The sequence below is a fragment of the Epinephelus fuscoguttatus genome, linkage group LG9 (assembly GCF_011397635.1).
Source record: "Epinephelus fuscoguttatus linkage group LG9, E.fuscoguttatus.final_Chr_v1".
NCBI classification, from domain to species: Eukaryota; Metazoa; Chordata; class Actinopteri; order Perciformes; family Serranidae; genus Epinephelus; species Epinephelus fuscoguttatus.
This window is the reverse complement of record NC_064760.1, coordinates 20,891,382-20,906,263: the sequence shown is the minus strand read 5'-3', so window position 1 is coordinate 20,906,263 and position 14,882 is coordinate 20,891,382. Positions and strand designations below refer to the sequence as shown.

At 40.3% G+C, this 14,882-nt stretch overlaps 1 protein-coding gene across 3 annotated transcripts; it reads left to right on the top strand.

The window, feature by feature from the left end:
- Positions 1–5,358: 5,358 nt before the first annotated feature.
- Positions 5,359–14,390, top strand: pmt (phosphoethanolamine methyltransferase). 3 transcript variants are annotated; one of them, XM_049586029.1, is made up of 12 exons: positions 5,359–5,483; positions 7,792–7,963; positions 9,501–9,656; positions 9,978–10,114; positions 10,317–10,468; positions 10,625–10,813; positions 11,471–11,560; positions 11,668–11,757; positions 12,158–12,280; positions 12,475–12,606; positions 13,914–14,030; positions 14,135–14,385. In XM_049586029.1, exons 2-12 carry the CDS (start codon positions 7,803–7,805, stop codon positions 14,243–14,245), a joined length of 1,458 nt encoding a protein of 485 aa, XP_049441986.1. In that variant the 5' UTR covers positions 5,359–5,483; positions 7,792–7,802; the 3' UTR covers positions 14,246–14,385. The 3 variants fall into 3 exon arrangements, with proteins under 3 accessions (XP_049441986.1, XP_049441985.1, XP_049441984.1); XM_049586028.1 differs by lacking the exon at positions 5,359–5,483 and adding an exon at positions 5,726–5,887 and having other exon boundaries at positions 14,135–14,375; XM_049586027.1 differs by lacking the exon at positions 5,359–5,483 and adding an exon at positions 5,961–6,199 and having other exon boundaries at positions 14,135–14,390.
- Positions 14,391–14,882: the final 492 nt, after the last annotated feature.

The window sequence follows — 14,882 nt, the reverse complement described above, 5'->3', positions numbered from 1 at the left end:
CCAACCTTTGATCAGATATATGTGTCTTTATTTACATGAACATACTACAAACATGTACTTCTTATTGATTATCTGTGAGCATGTGTGGGGACTTTCCGAGCTACTCTCTGTACCTAAAGTCCTCAGAAAACCCCTCCTACCTGCTGACCTCACCCCATTCAATCTGGTTACCGTGAACTTTGGATGTGCTTACGTTGGAATTGGGCAAAAAGTCAAACACAAACAATGAATCACACACACATACACACACACACACACACACACACACACACACACACGTGCACTTACGCAAAAAAAGACACACATGACAGACTAAATACTGCTTTAGTACCAAAAGCTTTTTCCCTGCTTTTCCCCCAAATGTCACTACCAATTTGGAGTAAATTGCATTGACGGTAGAGTGCAAAAATTTTAAATGAGTCAACCAGTATTGTGTTTTCTTGTTTTTCATTTGTCCTTGCTTCTGCGAACTTCTACCTCTTTAGTTTGGGGAATGTGTGTGCAAAAAAGAGACACACTAGAACAACCAGATTTGCTAGTGTTGTGAGGAGTATGTGATCCCTCACTGCCTTCCCACACACTTGCTGCATTCTGTTCAGGGGACACAGTGAATCCAGGTGGTTAACAACACCCCTGTGTCACTGCTGCACCTTAGTGTGCTACCTTAAAGGAAATGACCACTTTAGAATGAAAATACAGACAGTACTTACTGACCCTCATGCCGACAAGAAGTCCAGTGTAGTTTTTTAATCCACAAAACTTGTTCGGGGTATCAGAGGATAACGGCTAGCCGGAATTTTCCATACACTTGAAGTGCATGGAACCCACGTCCAAAATCATTTTGAAAATGTAATAAAACTCCATTAATGCATTTCAAAAACGTCAGAAAGTCTAGTCCGTCGTAATCCAAGTGCCCTGAAGCTGTGGCATCCAAAATTGACTTGAAAAGACATAATTTACTCCACTTTTATAGCATAATTTCTCACCGTGGTCAGTTAGCCTGCCCTGCAGGAGTGCTGTGTTTACATGGCAACTCACGTGAGACTCGAGAACAAGAACGTCTCTGAACATTCTCGAGTCTCGAATTAGTTTTGTGGATTAAAAAACTACACTGGACTTCTTGTCGGCATGAGGGTGAGTAAGTACTGTCTGTATTTTCATTCTAAAGTGGTCATTTCCTTCAACTCATTTGAGCTGAAATTAAAATGCCTTTATCAGAATGATTGTGAAGTTTGAATATGATATTGAAATTAAAGGGATAGTTCAGATTTTTTGAAGTGGGGATATATGAGGGACTCAGTATTACCTATACAGTAGAAGGTGGTCAGAATGCCCTCAGTTTGGAGAAGCAGGCAGGAGTACCACCTTGGAAGATAAGCAAAAATAAACATATTTCAGCCACTTTAAATATAAATAAATATCACTTTAAAAGTATGCTATATTTAGAATATTTTTTACCTTTTTACCTTGCTGTCAGACAGCCCTTTTTGTCAGGGGAACTGAACTAAAACTGAATTGTGTTCATGCACTTTTTAAAGCCAGACTCCATTAACAAAAACAGCAATTTTACCTCACAGAACACAGGAGAGCTGCTGGTCTACCACTGCCTCAATTATAAGTTTGTTTGTGTTATTGTGTGACTTTCGTGTGTTAAAGGGTTGGTTCAGATTTGTCAAAGTCACACTAGAACACAAACAAGCTAACCAGTCAGGGCAGTTGTAGACCAGAATGTCACTTGTTTTGCAGGATTAAAATTCAGTTCCCTGTCAGAAAAGGCTGACAGCAAGGCAATGTGATGAAAATATTCTAAATATTGCTTGAACTAGGACTGTGGATACATACCTCATACAACCTCACTTCAAAAGATCCAAACTGTCCCTTTAACTTCAGTGAAATAGCTCAACACAAAATTATCTGTTCCATGTCATTACCATGGCTTATCAAGAGAGGATTAGGTTAAGAATACAGAGGCATTCTTTCATGGCTCTTGAAAATATTTCTCCATAGCACTGTAGGAGGTCAAAAGCTCAGGTTACCTTTCAAACTATCATAGGTCAATCTTGTGGTTGGCTCTCCAAAATCGAACCACCCAAAAGTTTGTTTGGAAGCACACCAAGACACTCCTCTGCAGGCAGTCTCTGTACACTTGCTTGGTCCATTCTTATCAGTTCCCAGCAAAACTTGGCAGAAATACAACAGTGACACATCAAAGTCAAACTCGGGCAGCATCACCAGGTCAAGGAAGAGGCCTGCGGAAGTCGGGATAAAGACTCACTGGTGATGTTTTATAGTGCAGCTCATAGTTGCATTGTCAGTGTGCTTCGGTGTCGGCAACAGGAAACCGCCTACTCACACTGCAGAGAGCTGCCTGACAACCTGGATGTGTTGTGCTGCAGGAATGATAAACCCAAGGCGCCCACAGCTCACCGACTCCAGCAGGTGAAGCTGTGGTGAAGGCACTGACAACCTTCAGGGATGTGAGATCTCTCCACTACCTGTGCATCAACAATTCACCTCCAGTGATCCCTCCATCAAACTACTGAAACTCATCTCAGTACTCCTGCATATAAGAATAAGAAACAATTTTTAGAACCATTTTCTAAAACGTCAGAATGACAAATAATTCTCGTACTAATGGTAATAATAGAGTATTAGAAATTAGCTATAAGCCGTTATTGGGATCAACTTGACAACTTAAGTGTTGGATTTTAATTTTATTTATTTATCTGATTTTGTTACTGTGGGGCACCAAAATCCATTTATTAAAGGTTCTGTATACGACATTCAGAGCATTAATATAGCAGCAAACCACTGTTTGTCATGTAAAGATATGGTGGAGTAATGGTGTCCTCAGCAGAGAATGAAGTCACACTACCTCTGTGTGTTGTAATCTGAACTTTGGTGGTTTGTAGTGCTGAGTTGGTCTGGCTGCACATGCATGTCAGTAAATGCCTGTATTCCACTGGCTAGCTCATCGACCTCGCTCTGCTCTGTGCTCACACGCCAGCTACTACTGATATGAGAACACTGCTAGCTCTGTCGGCACTACTGCTGTTGTTTAGCACTGTATATGGAGTTAGCATCATTGGTTGATAGCCGCCGGTACATTCTGAATTTCTCACAGCCCCAAACGATGCAGGATTTTCCTAAAAAATAATGTTTAGACTGATACAGAAAAAAAAGCAGAAATGCTAGAGAAATTTCCTTGATTTTCAGATTAATATTTTTACAGAAATAAAAAAATCATTTACTTATTTAATCTAACATCATAGAGAAGGATATTTTTAGACTAGGAACAGTAATGGAGCTATACCTGAGTGACCCATCTGCTCGGGCATCTTCTTACAGCACAAACAAAAACAGCTCCTTATAAACTATGAGTTTCATTACACTACCATTGTATGAATTCAAATTCAGTCACAGACATTTATGAAACAACCTCTAATATAACGTTTCACATGAAAAACATCTTTTTAAAAACTGTTTCACAAGTCTTTTGCTACATACTACAGGCCATATAATAATTCCCCCTCTAATATATGTGTTATATTGCTGAAGTTCTCCTTCAGCTGTATTTATTCAGGTTTCTCACTAAAAGCTACATTTAAAAGATTACATGAACACATCCTGAGAATCTTATAATTTACCCTTGGCCAATACTTGTTTTTTTTTTTTACTGAATAGAGCTCAAACATGTCATAATGTAACTCAGTACGAAATCCATCAGTTGTGGTGACAGACTGCTTAGAGCTAACTAACTAGCTCTGCTCCTGTTGATTTTAACAGTGATTCATTGTTCACAGTGTGACATCATCAAGGAAACTCTGACCCATCATACTAACCATGTTGCTGTAAGCTAGCTCAGGTAGCTGCCTCCCAGTGTGTTTGACTGCAGTAGGATGTTTTGGTTTGGGGTTGGGAGGGACAGACATGTTTCCGGCTGCCTTGTTGAGGCAGTGGCAATGAGAATATTTTAGCAACACCGTTAAAGCTGTATATTTTAGTTTACAAATCTAATAGGTTAGTTCACGGTATCATTCCGTTTGTAATCCACACAGAATCGACAGCCTCGCACTGAACGGTTCAGTAGGAATTCGAGTATTACACCCCTAGTGGTGGTGTATTTTTTTTCTGTTGGCCTAGACTGAGCCGTATGCCTGTATTATTGTCTTCTTATTTTCTGTGTTGGGGATGTTTATGGACGTGTAGTCTCACAGCCTCAGGTGATTTTGAGACTTAAGGTAGACCAGGTGCCAGACTGTAAACAGCAAGCATCCATGAGACACAAGGCCAAATAAACACAAATATACTGAGGCCAAATGCCAAACGAGAGTGAATCTGGGGTTGACTTTCACACCCGCAGTAATTTACAGTCCTGCATAGTGTACCTTTAAGTAGTAATGTCATTAAGAAAATATTGAAAAGACTTGATGAAATTTTGTAAAACATCTTTATGAATGTCGACTTCTTAATATCTATAACTGACTTTCTAATTTTCCTGATGGCTTATTAGAAAAACTCATGACTCTGTTTTAATGACTTTATTTACTTCTGTAACTTTAGATGTTTTATTAACTTTTTTAATAACTTATTCTGCAAACTTAAAGGAACAGTGTGTGGGATTTAGTGGCACCTAGTGGTGACGACTGCAGATTGCAACCAGCTGAAACTTCTCCCATGTGCCAAGCATGAATTCCCTCATAGGATTCCCTAAGCTTTCATTGTTCAGGAGGTTTTTACTGGGCGCAAAATTATCCGCAGAGGTCTCCTCCTCTCTGAAACAAACAGACCAGGGGCCTCATTTGTAACCATTGTGTACCCACTTTCTAGTATAAATTAAGTATAAATTGGGATTCATGAAGAAGAACTTGATGGGAGAATGTTCGCATCTGTAAGAAAGCATTTTGGAGACGAGGGAAATTGGCGACTCAGATGGTGAGGTGGTGAATTAAAGCCAAATTGTAGAAATCAAATGTGAGAGACATCATTATATGTATAATATATGGAGACGCTGTGGTGGCTGCCACACACTTTTACTTCTCCAGTCACAACCTGCATATATGGATTGTGTAAATTAGTAAAGTCTGGAAATAAAGCCAGCGCCACCTCTCACACACGTGTCCTTATTTTGAGTCCTAATCATTATACAGGACAAGGATCATTATAACAAACTAAGATATATACATAAATGCGATAAATAAGTCAGTTGTGTTGCATTATCCTGTTTAGGTCTATTTTAAAAATGTCACTGTAACGTGATAGGTTATATAGTTGAACATGTATTGTCAGGGCTGCTCAGTATTTACCGCTCTCCACCTTAACAGCACTCAGGTTTCCAGCTGCACCATGAGGCAATGTTGCGCAATCAGTGAATACCACGGGACATTTCCTGCTTGTCAGCACAACTGAGGCACGGTGAGCCGGTGAGGGGAGACTGTCGATGGGACACACACCACTTCACCATTCAACGTAAACCAACCATCGTGAGTTTGCATCACTGACATACTGATTAATCTGGTGGCTGACAACACTCTCAGGGCTTTAAATGGGGTTTATGATGCGTGCATGCTGTCAGGGGAACCACGTCCATAAAGGTGCCTCTGATAGTGTGCAGACCCTTGTTCCTATTTCATTATTCAGGAGCACTCCCCTCCCCTCCCCTCATCTCGTGTGGGCACATCCTAATGGTCAGTTTTCCACCTGGCGACCATCTCCTCCACGCGTCCCGTTATTTAAAGAGCGCACTCACACTGAAACCTGCACTCTGTCAAAGAGGTGTTACTCATAGTAACCCTCATATAATTAATCTTTAATTTCCAGACTACACTGAAATTGTTGAGTCATTTTGCAATAAGTTAAAATCAACCAAAGACCACCATGGAAAAAGGTATGAGCAGAGTAGATGTGGATTATTTTACTGAAGTGAAGACTCGTGTCTTTAAGCCTGATGCCACTGATGTTTGGACTTTGTTGGAGCAGCCACACGTTGTTTTGTGCACATTGTTCTCTCAGCTGGTGGAAGTAATCCCACTGTGAACACTAGGCAGGAATGTGTCAGTGGTTTGACTGATTTTTCAGCTGTCAGTTGATCACTGTAGCATGTTAACCTGCAGTTATTCTAGTGTTTAGTGTGTAACCGGGCAGCGGACTATGAAGACATATTTACCTCAGTTATCATCTTTTTACTGGAGGATTGGAGGTTAGTGACCACAGTGTGCGGTGCTGCTGGTAGCTAAGCAAAAGCATGATTTATGGGGTGTCTTTGAGTGTAGATCAATAGAAGAGCAGAGAATGTTAAGAGGAGAAAAAAGTTGTGTTTTTAAGTTAAATAATGCTGTATTTTTTTGTTGTTGCTGCTTTTAATATCAGGCTATAGTGACCACAATTTTTATTAACTGCCAGTAACTTATTGCAACATGTCCTGAAGGTTATCTGCTGGTAGATATCACCAACCAAAGGCTTTCTTTAAAGTTGATAAATTACATTTTGGGCTTTTGTTGTTGTTGTAGATGCTATATTTACAGTTACCATGTGATCAGTGGTGAAAAGTAACTAAGTATGTTTACTCAGGTACTGTACCTAGGTACAAATCTGAGGCACTTGTACTTGAGTAATTATATTTTCTGCTACTTCATTCTTCTGCTCCACATCTCAGAGGGAAATATGACACTTTTTACTCAGTGACATTTGTCTGACAGCTTTTGTTACTTTTCATATTAATAATATAAAATATAATCAACAAATAGACTATGATGTAATTTGTAGTGCAAGATGAAACTTTATTGATCATCAGGGGAGAAATTCAGAAACTGCTGAGCAGTATATGAAGTAATTAAAACGTCCTTCACCTTGACCAGAAGCAATAATAATAATGATAATGATAATAATATGTAAATTTAGTACTTTTACTTCTAGTAGTTTAAGTTAATTTTGATGCTACTACTTTTGCGCTTAACTTAAGTACAATTTTGAGTGCTAAATGTCTCCCTGTAAACTTTCTACACTGTGGTATCACTATGTCTCCTTAAGTTCATGATCAGTGTTTTGTTTACCACAGCTCATTATGCATAGCATCTTTTTCACTAAGCAAGTAAAACCTGTTTTGTCAGATGAATGTAAATACTGCACAGCCTCCGGCCTCCTCCAAAAGCTGCAAAACATCTTAGATACAGAGCAATCTGAATTCTGGGGAAATCTACTCAGCATTTTAACTGTGGTTGTGCCACGTCAGTGAATGTTGTAATCAGCTTTGACTAATGGTTAATGAATGTGTATGTGTAAATAGGTAAAATCAGTTGACTCTGTTTTGTCTTTAAAAACTGTTAGGTTGCATATTTTATGTCAGATATAAGTGATGAGATGAGCATATTGAATGCTTGTTTTTGTTTTTTGGACAGTGTTATAGATGATTGACAGGCAGGGGTACTTGAACTTTGCCACATATTCTAGATGCGGTAGTCGTCGTGTTCCCTTTTTGTTTGAACAAGCGGTTTAAGAGTTATACACAACTGGCTGTTTTTGATTGTGAAGTTTTTATACTGTTGTGTTTTTAGTCTGTTCTTATGTGAAACTTTTACATGGCTGTCTTGGCCAGGGCTCCCTTGCAAAAGAAATATTCCACCTCAGTGGGAATATTCCTACTAAAAAAACAACAACGAGAGAATTCATAAAGTAAAAGGAATTGTTTTCTTGGTCATCATCTCTCTGTAATAACAAATATTGTTATAGTTTGTTTATTTGTGTCTCACAGTTCTTTTGCCGATCTAATCTGGACACTCTTGTGCTTCACAGCTCGCACCAACATGACAGAGTTTTGGAAGGAGCACTCCAAGGCCGCCACAGTGGAGGAGATGATGCTGGACTCTCGTGCCAAGGAGCTGACCCGACACGAGCTGCCCGAGATCCTGTCCATGCTGCCCTGCCTGGATGGAGCCAGAGTGCTGGAGCTGGGAGCTGGCATCGGGTGAGCGTACAGCTGCATTAGGCTGTCTGTGGTGGTGGATATATGTGGGCAAGACTTTTTTTAAACATATTTTTATTGTTTCTAAACTGCTATAGAGCATTACAAAAGAAAATACAGTTGAATACAAAAGCACATACCCATGTATACATATGCACAGACTTGACATGGAGTTATCAACAAGGTGGGGGTTTAGAGTCTAGCTTTTATATATTCCAAAAATAGATTCCAGATTCTAATAAATTCAACAGAAGAGCCATTTAATGTGAATCTTAGTTTTTCAAGCTTGAGATGTTGCATCATTTCCCTCAACCACTGAGTCCAGCTCGGTGGATGAGGGTTCTTCTGGAATTAAGTGACAAATTTTTTTTGAGTTTGGGTCCTGAAAGATTCTTATTTCCTTTTACTGCTGTGCTAGCTGTCAGAGGATCTGGGTGCGTTTTCATTTTAAGAATATCCGATAGTGTTTTGGAGTTCAAATTAGGACACAGCCAGAGTGATGGTGCTAAGGATGCAGGAGACAGTCTGCGCCTGTCACAAGTGGAATCAACATCTGGGAGCATTTTAGAGAGTCTGACTTTCAAGAATTTAAGGCGATGCCGCACCTTAAATTGAATACGGCCATGCCGGACACAGATTGAGGTTGTGTTGTACCCTTCGAGGGCTCTTCCTCACTGCTCCACAATCGCAGCCACCTCCAAGGTCGATTTATCATATAGACCTCAGATATTTGAGTGACGGGTCTTGTAAAATTTGAAAAACCTGATACATAAAAGATATTGCACCCCTTTAGGAGGGCTCAAAATGAAAATAGAGACTCTATGGGTGTTTCTCCAGGCAAGCTGGGAAAAGAAGATGTATTACTTTTAATCTAACTACGATTTTGGAGGTATCTGAAGAAATGAGATTGTGTTAAATTACATTTATTTCGCAGGTGTTAAAAGGTAGGAAATGTGTCATCTATGAAAAGGGTTTCTATATTTCCTGCACCATTCCTTTTCAAAATATCAGAAGAATCATCCGTAATGGATGGGGAGTAGAGGTGGCTGGGAGAGAATGGGAAAGTCTCTATTTAATTTAGGAGCATGTAGCAGATGGCAGTTTTCCATTTCAGGTGATAAGATTATGTTGGAACATAAAAAAAAAAACAGGGTGCCCGCAGGTCCTTAGAAAGTTTTAAAATGTCTTAATACAGTTTCCTGGGTAACACATCTCATGGTACTCCGTGTTTTTTATTAACTTGTTATTTTTTCATTATTTTGTATTTGTTTCACTTGACTCATTATCTGGGTCATGTGATGGCCTCTGATTGGTTCCTGCTACTTTATAGGTGGGGCCATATCTTTGTTGTTTGTTTTAAAGCCCTTACGAAGACCTGCAGTAGTCCAAACATGTTGGCTCTTTCAAGATTTAGCCACTTCATTAAAGGCTTTTTAATACCTTCTTCCTTGTTTTTATATTTTGGGAGTGCCTGGAGTGCCCTCCTGTGTATCCTAACATTTGGCTTGTTGTGAAGATTTATACTGTTGTGTCTCTACAGCCGCTTCACCAGCCACCTGGTGACGAAGGCCAACCATGTGATGGCTGTGGACTTCATGGAGAGCTTTGTGGAGAAGAACAAGCAAGAAAACGGTCACCATTGCAACGCTACTTTCATTCAAGCTGACGTCACAAAGCTGGAAATCCCTGAAAACAGGTGTGTTAAGATATTTGTTGAGACACTTTGTATCTTAAGGTTTTAGTAGAGTATTGCTACAGGGATGGCAGCACTGGTTATGTGGTCAGCCCACCACTTTGGTCCAGACTGAAAAATCTCAACAACTTTTGGATGGATTGCAAGTTGATTCAGTAACTGTCCACAGGCGTTGAATCATACTGACTATGGTGATCCCCTGACTGTTGTTGTAGACAAACATGCGGTTGACATTTGTGGCTCTTATGGAAATGCCTCGACAAATGACATATGAAATTTGGCATTTTATGATATTTTAAGGTATCCATTCGTTGTTTCCCTCAGTATTGACTTCGTCTTCTCCAACTGGCTGCTGATGTACCTGACCGACGAGGAGCTGCAGTGTTTTCTGAAGAAGACTCTGAGCTGGCTGCGGCCCGGTGGCTTTCTTTTCTTCAGAGAGTCCTGTAACCACCGGTCAGGTACTGAGCTAACAATAAAACATCCACATCAATAATCATGATTGAAACATTGATAAAAATTGAATCTGGCTATATTAAAATAGAAACATCTGCACTGTCTCTCTCAGTTGATTATAAATTGTCAGCCACAGCAGCCAAAATCTTTCTCTTAACACAAATGATGAGGAGAATGATTCATTTTAACTTGTATATTTCTACCAAGGTGACTCCAAGAGGGATTTCAACCCCACCTGCTACCGCACTGAGGCACAATACAGCCAGCTGGTGGCATCAGTACAAGTGGAGGGGCCACAGGAGGGCCAAAACTTTGGTTACGACACTGTGTTGAAAAAGAAAGTTAAGGCCTACGTTGAGGTAGAGTCATTTAAGTCTTGCAGTGAAACTTTAAGTATAAACTAAAAAGACATAGCAGTGTATGATGTTGGAGAGAGGATGCAGAGTTAATCCTCTCCTCTCTCCTCTCCTCTCCCTGCCCCGTCTCCATCCTTTCTGTCCTCGTCCTTTTTTCAGATGAAAAACAACCCGAACCAGATCTGCTGGCTTCTAGAGAAGGTCCTCCGCTCCTCCAGCACTCAGAGCAAATTCACCAGCTTCCAGCAGTTCCTGGACAACCAGCAGTACACCAACCGCGGCATCCTGCGCTACGAGAAGATGTTCGGGGCTGGTTACGTCAGCACAGGCGGGCCCAGCACCACCAAGGTAGGAATACAGTCTGGCAAACACCAAGACATTAGCTGGGAGGAATCAATAAATGTGTTCTGGAAGGAAAAAACAAAGCAAGTGAAGTGAAAAGCTCAGCAATAAATGCCTTATGTCAATCATTGTTAGTATGTTGGCATTTAGCTAGGCTGTTCCTAAACACAGCCTCACAGGGTTGAAAGTGTGGCTGTAGACTCATAAGTCCTGCTTTCAAACAAATGCTACAAATGACCTTCAGCTGCAGCAGAACCAGCCTTTATCATAGCAGCTTTATCAGAGGATACTCCTCTCCCCTCCTGCTTCCTCTGTTCCTCTTTGAAAGTTTCTGTTATCTTTTTGTTAAGGAAGCTTCACTGCTTCTTTGTTATGCACCTGCTCTCCATGCCACATGAGTGAACCTGTGTCAAACGGATTTTCAGGCCTTTGTGTTTCTTTCAGTGTCATTATACACATATTTCCATGACTAAGCACTGTAAGACATGACTCATATGATGTGTGTGTCATGAACAAAGTAAAATAAATATTGAAATTAACTCTCAATATATTCATCCTAATCATCCCTAATACCACAACAATGACGATACTGAACGCTAAAAGACAGAAATGTGTAGGTGTATAATTTGGAACTAAAGAATGAACCTTGTTCTGTGCTGACAGGAGTTTGTGGACCTGCTGAACCTGAAGCCCGGACAGAAAGTTCTTGATGTTGGCTGTGGCATTGGTGGAGGAGATTTCTACATGGCAAAGGTACGAGCCAAAGAATCTGGCATAGTTAATGTGATACTAATGATGATAAAGGGATTTCTAATGATTGGAAGAACTGTAGTGATGGTGATGACTATGTTACTTTTCAGACGTTTGGAGTGGAGGTACTTGGCCTGGACCTGTCAGACAACATGGTGAACATCGCCATGGAGAGGGCGATCGCTGAGAAGCTGCCATCAGTATGTCTTAATGTTCCTCTATGATAAATACCACACATCATGGCTTGAATAGTCATGCTTTCCATTTTCCTCATAGCCTGACAACTACCACAGTGACTTTGGCTGTTCAACAGACTGCCATTTCTTCTATGGTAGATAGTAACTGCAAAGAACTTGTATTGGATCTCTTTGGGATAGCCACCGATAGCTACCAGGGAAAATAAACGTTCCATTCTCTTCTCGTTTCGATCAAACAATAGTCGACGCACTTCCTTTCGGGCCTTCATTTTCACAGGAGATCATACCTGGTGTCTGACAGAGTTGTATACTGAATATGAAGCTTACCAACATTTGCTTTATAATGAAAAGTTAAAGCTAAAAACTTGTCTATATCCACTTGGATGTTTTTTTTTTTTTTCAGGTCCAGTTTGAGGTGGCTGATGCCACTAAGAGGTCGTTCCCAGAAGCTTCCTTTGACGTGATCTACAGCAGAGACACAATCCTGCACATAACTGACAAACTGGCGCTCTTCAAACGCTTCCATGTGAGCATCTTCTCATACTTTAAACAGCAGCATTAAAGCATTTCTTTGATTTCAGACATCTGCAGAAATGTGGCAAATCTAACAAAACATGAAAACAACAATTTTATGTCTTATCCATATTTCTTTGGGAAACTAGTGCCTTTTATGTGCCTTTCTGCTCTAACTTCACTGCATTATTTTTCTTTTGTGTCCAGTCGTGGTTAAAGCCAGGGGGCAAGTTGCTTATCAGTGATTACTGCTGCGGGGAGAAGCCCTGGACACCGGTGTTCGAGGCCTACGTCAAACAGAGAGGCTACATCCTCTATACGCCGTCACAGTATGGCAAGGTAAATACATAGCAGAGCCTAATTATGTAATAGAATGTGTAAGGACTACACTGACCTGTGAGAACTTCAACCCTTTGGTCCTCTTTACCAGTATGAATCAAAACATGGCAACATGGAGTCTTGCTGAGTGCACTGCGGTGTCTGTATGCACACTGTACCATCCATTATATAAACTTGTGGTGTCACACCTACAGTATGTGGACATTGATAGTCAAGTAAAAGTAATTTTAAAAAGTCAGCAAGGAGGTCTAGTTACAGTTGCAGCCATGCCAGCAGTACAAGGAGTAAAAATCTAAGTCCATCTTTGTAAATCAGTGATCACAAAAGAAATAAAAACTCGTCTCTGTTTGAGTATAGTCGGGCGTGAAGTCGCTTGTAGGTTTAATCTTGGTGTTTAGACAAAGATTAGATTAATAAACAACTTTAAGGTTACAGTTTTGCTACACACTGTGTGTGTGATACAGGACAAGAGGCACCACCCCTGGGTGAAACCCTGTGTGTGTAACGAGGCCTGTTGACCACATGTTTCCGCTTCCTACCACTGTGCAAAAATGAAGCCTAAATAGCCACTGCCGTCTTGTTCTAGTGATGTAATTTGGAGCCAGAGTCTGCACAGTGCAGATGGTGTTCCCAACATCTGACCAACCACAAATGGAAAATTTATGTGACGTGTACTTTGATCGTTTAGTTTGGCTCATGTCCCATCTGCCAACATGGAAGGGGGTGGGGTGTATGGGCTGTGTGTACCAACTGCCAGAGGGTAATCAAGATGTTGTCATGTCATCCATCTTTATTATAAAGTCTGTATAAAATAAACACACATTTTTCATTCTCTCTCTCCTTGTTTCCTGTCGCTGTACCCTTGGCTTTCTAATGAATGCATAAAAATGGCCTAAAAGAAATTAAAAAAAGGTTGTATGAGCTAAAATTCACAGTATTACAGGTATGACCTGTATTTGAATGTGTTTGGCCTGTGTACACAAGGAAACAAAGCCAAAATCTCAAGTTACTAAGAACTCTGCTGTTAAAGGCTACATAAACAAGCTGCTCATGTTTAAATATATGTCTTCATACCAGACGGATTAAGACTGTTAAAGTTTTGCTGCTTTGTCATGCCCGGAGAAGAGATGATGTTGTGAAACCAGATTCACATATTGGTTAACTCCTAAAAAGTCAAAGTCCTCTGCACAGACAGCCCAAATGCACAAATGCTGTGACTGTGTGCTTTGTGGATGTGTTGCTGATGAAACATCAGCTGGTGGTGCTGTTCCCACTCCTCTTCACCCCCTCTGTCTCTTCCCCTGTAGTTCCTTGAGGAAGCAGGTTTCTGCAAGGTTCGGGCAGAAGACCGGACAGCTCAGTTCATCCAGGTGATAAAGACGGAGCTGCAAAGAGCTGAGACCATCAAGAATGAGTTCATTCAGGTTAGCATGCACAATATGTCAACTTAATAACCCCAACTGAACATAAATTCCTCTTTTAATTCTCTGTATGACTGCTCATCATACCTGCCTCCTCTCCCCTGCAGGAATTCTCTGAAGAGGATTACTTTGCAATAGTTAATGGATGGAGAGAAAAACTGGAACGATCCAACAGCGGAGACCAACGGTGGGGACTGTTTTATGCTTCAAGGGACTGAGTGATTGCACTGAGAAAAGATAATAAAATATAAAAAAGGGGGATGCTTCTGTCCTTGTGTGTGCTTTTGTCTTTGATGCAGTTTGTTTGGGGAAAACATCTGTCAAGAAAAACATGCAGTGTTTGTAAAACCTGGAAGTTACAGACAGTTGTATCAAAGTAAAAGCCTGTCACTGACTGAGTGAGCAATTAAAACAATTTTTTTTTTGTTATTTTTTATAATCTTTATTTGTCAAAATTAAAGTTTCTTACAGTAGTTTGGCTACTCTTTATAGAAAGAAAAGGAAAAATAAAGTGTCAATATTTATAATAGCCACTGTACATTCCTCCCACTCCATGATCCTAACGTCTCAAATAACAAAAACAAGCAAAACAAACCAAACAAAACAATAATGAAGTAGCTATAATAATAAAACAGTAATGACAGTACTATAAATTATACATACATGCATACATTCTGGCATACATACATGGGATTGTCGCAATAAATAATACAGTGTAGTAAATAAAATGGAAAAAAACTAAAATGCTTTAAAAATAATCATTTACGGTGGCATCGGTAGCGTAGTGCATAATGCCGCCGGCCCATGTACAGAGGTGATGCCTCGTCGCAGCAGTCGCAGGCTCGACTCTGGCTT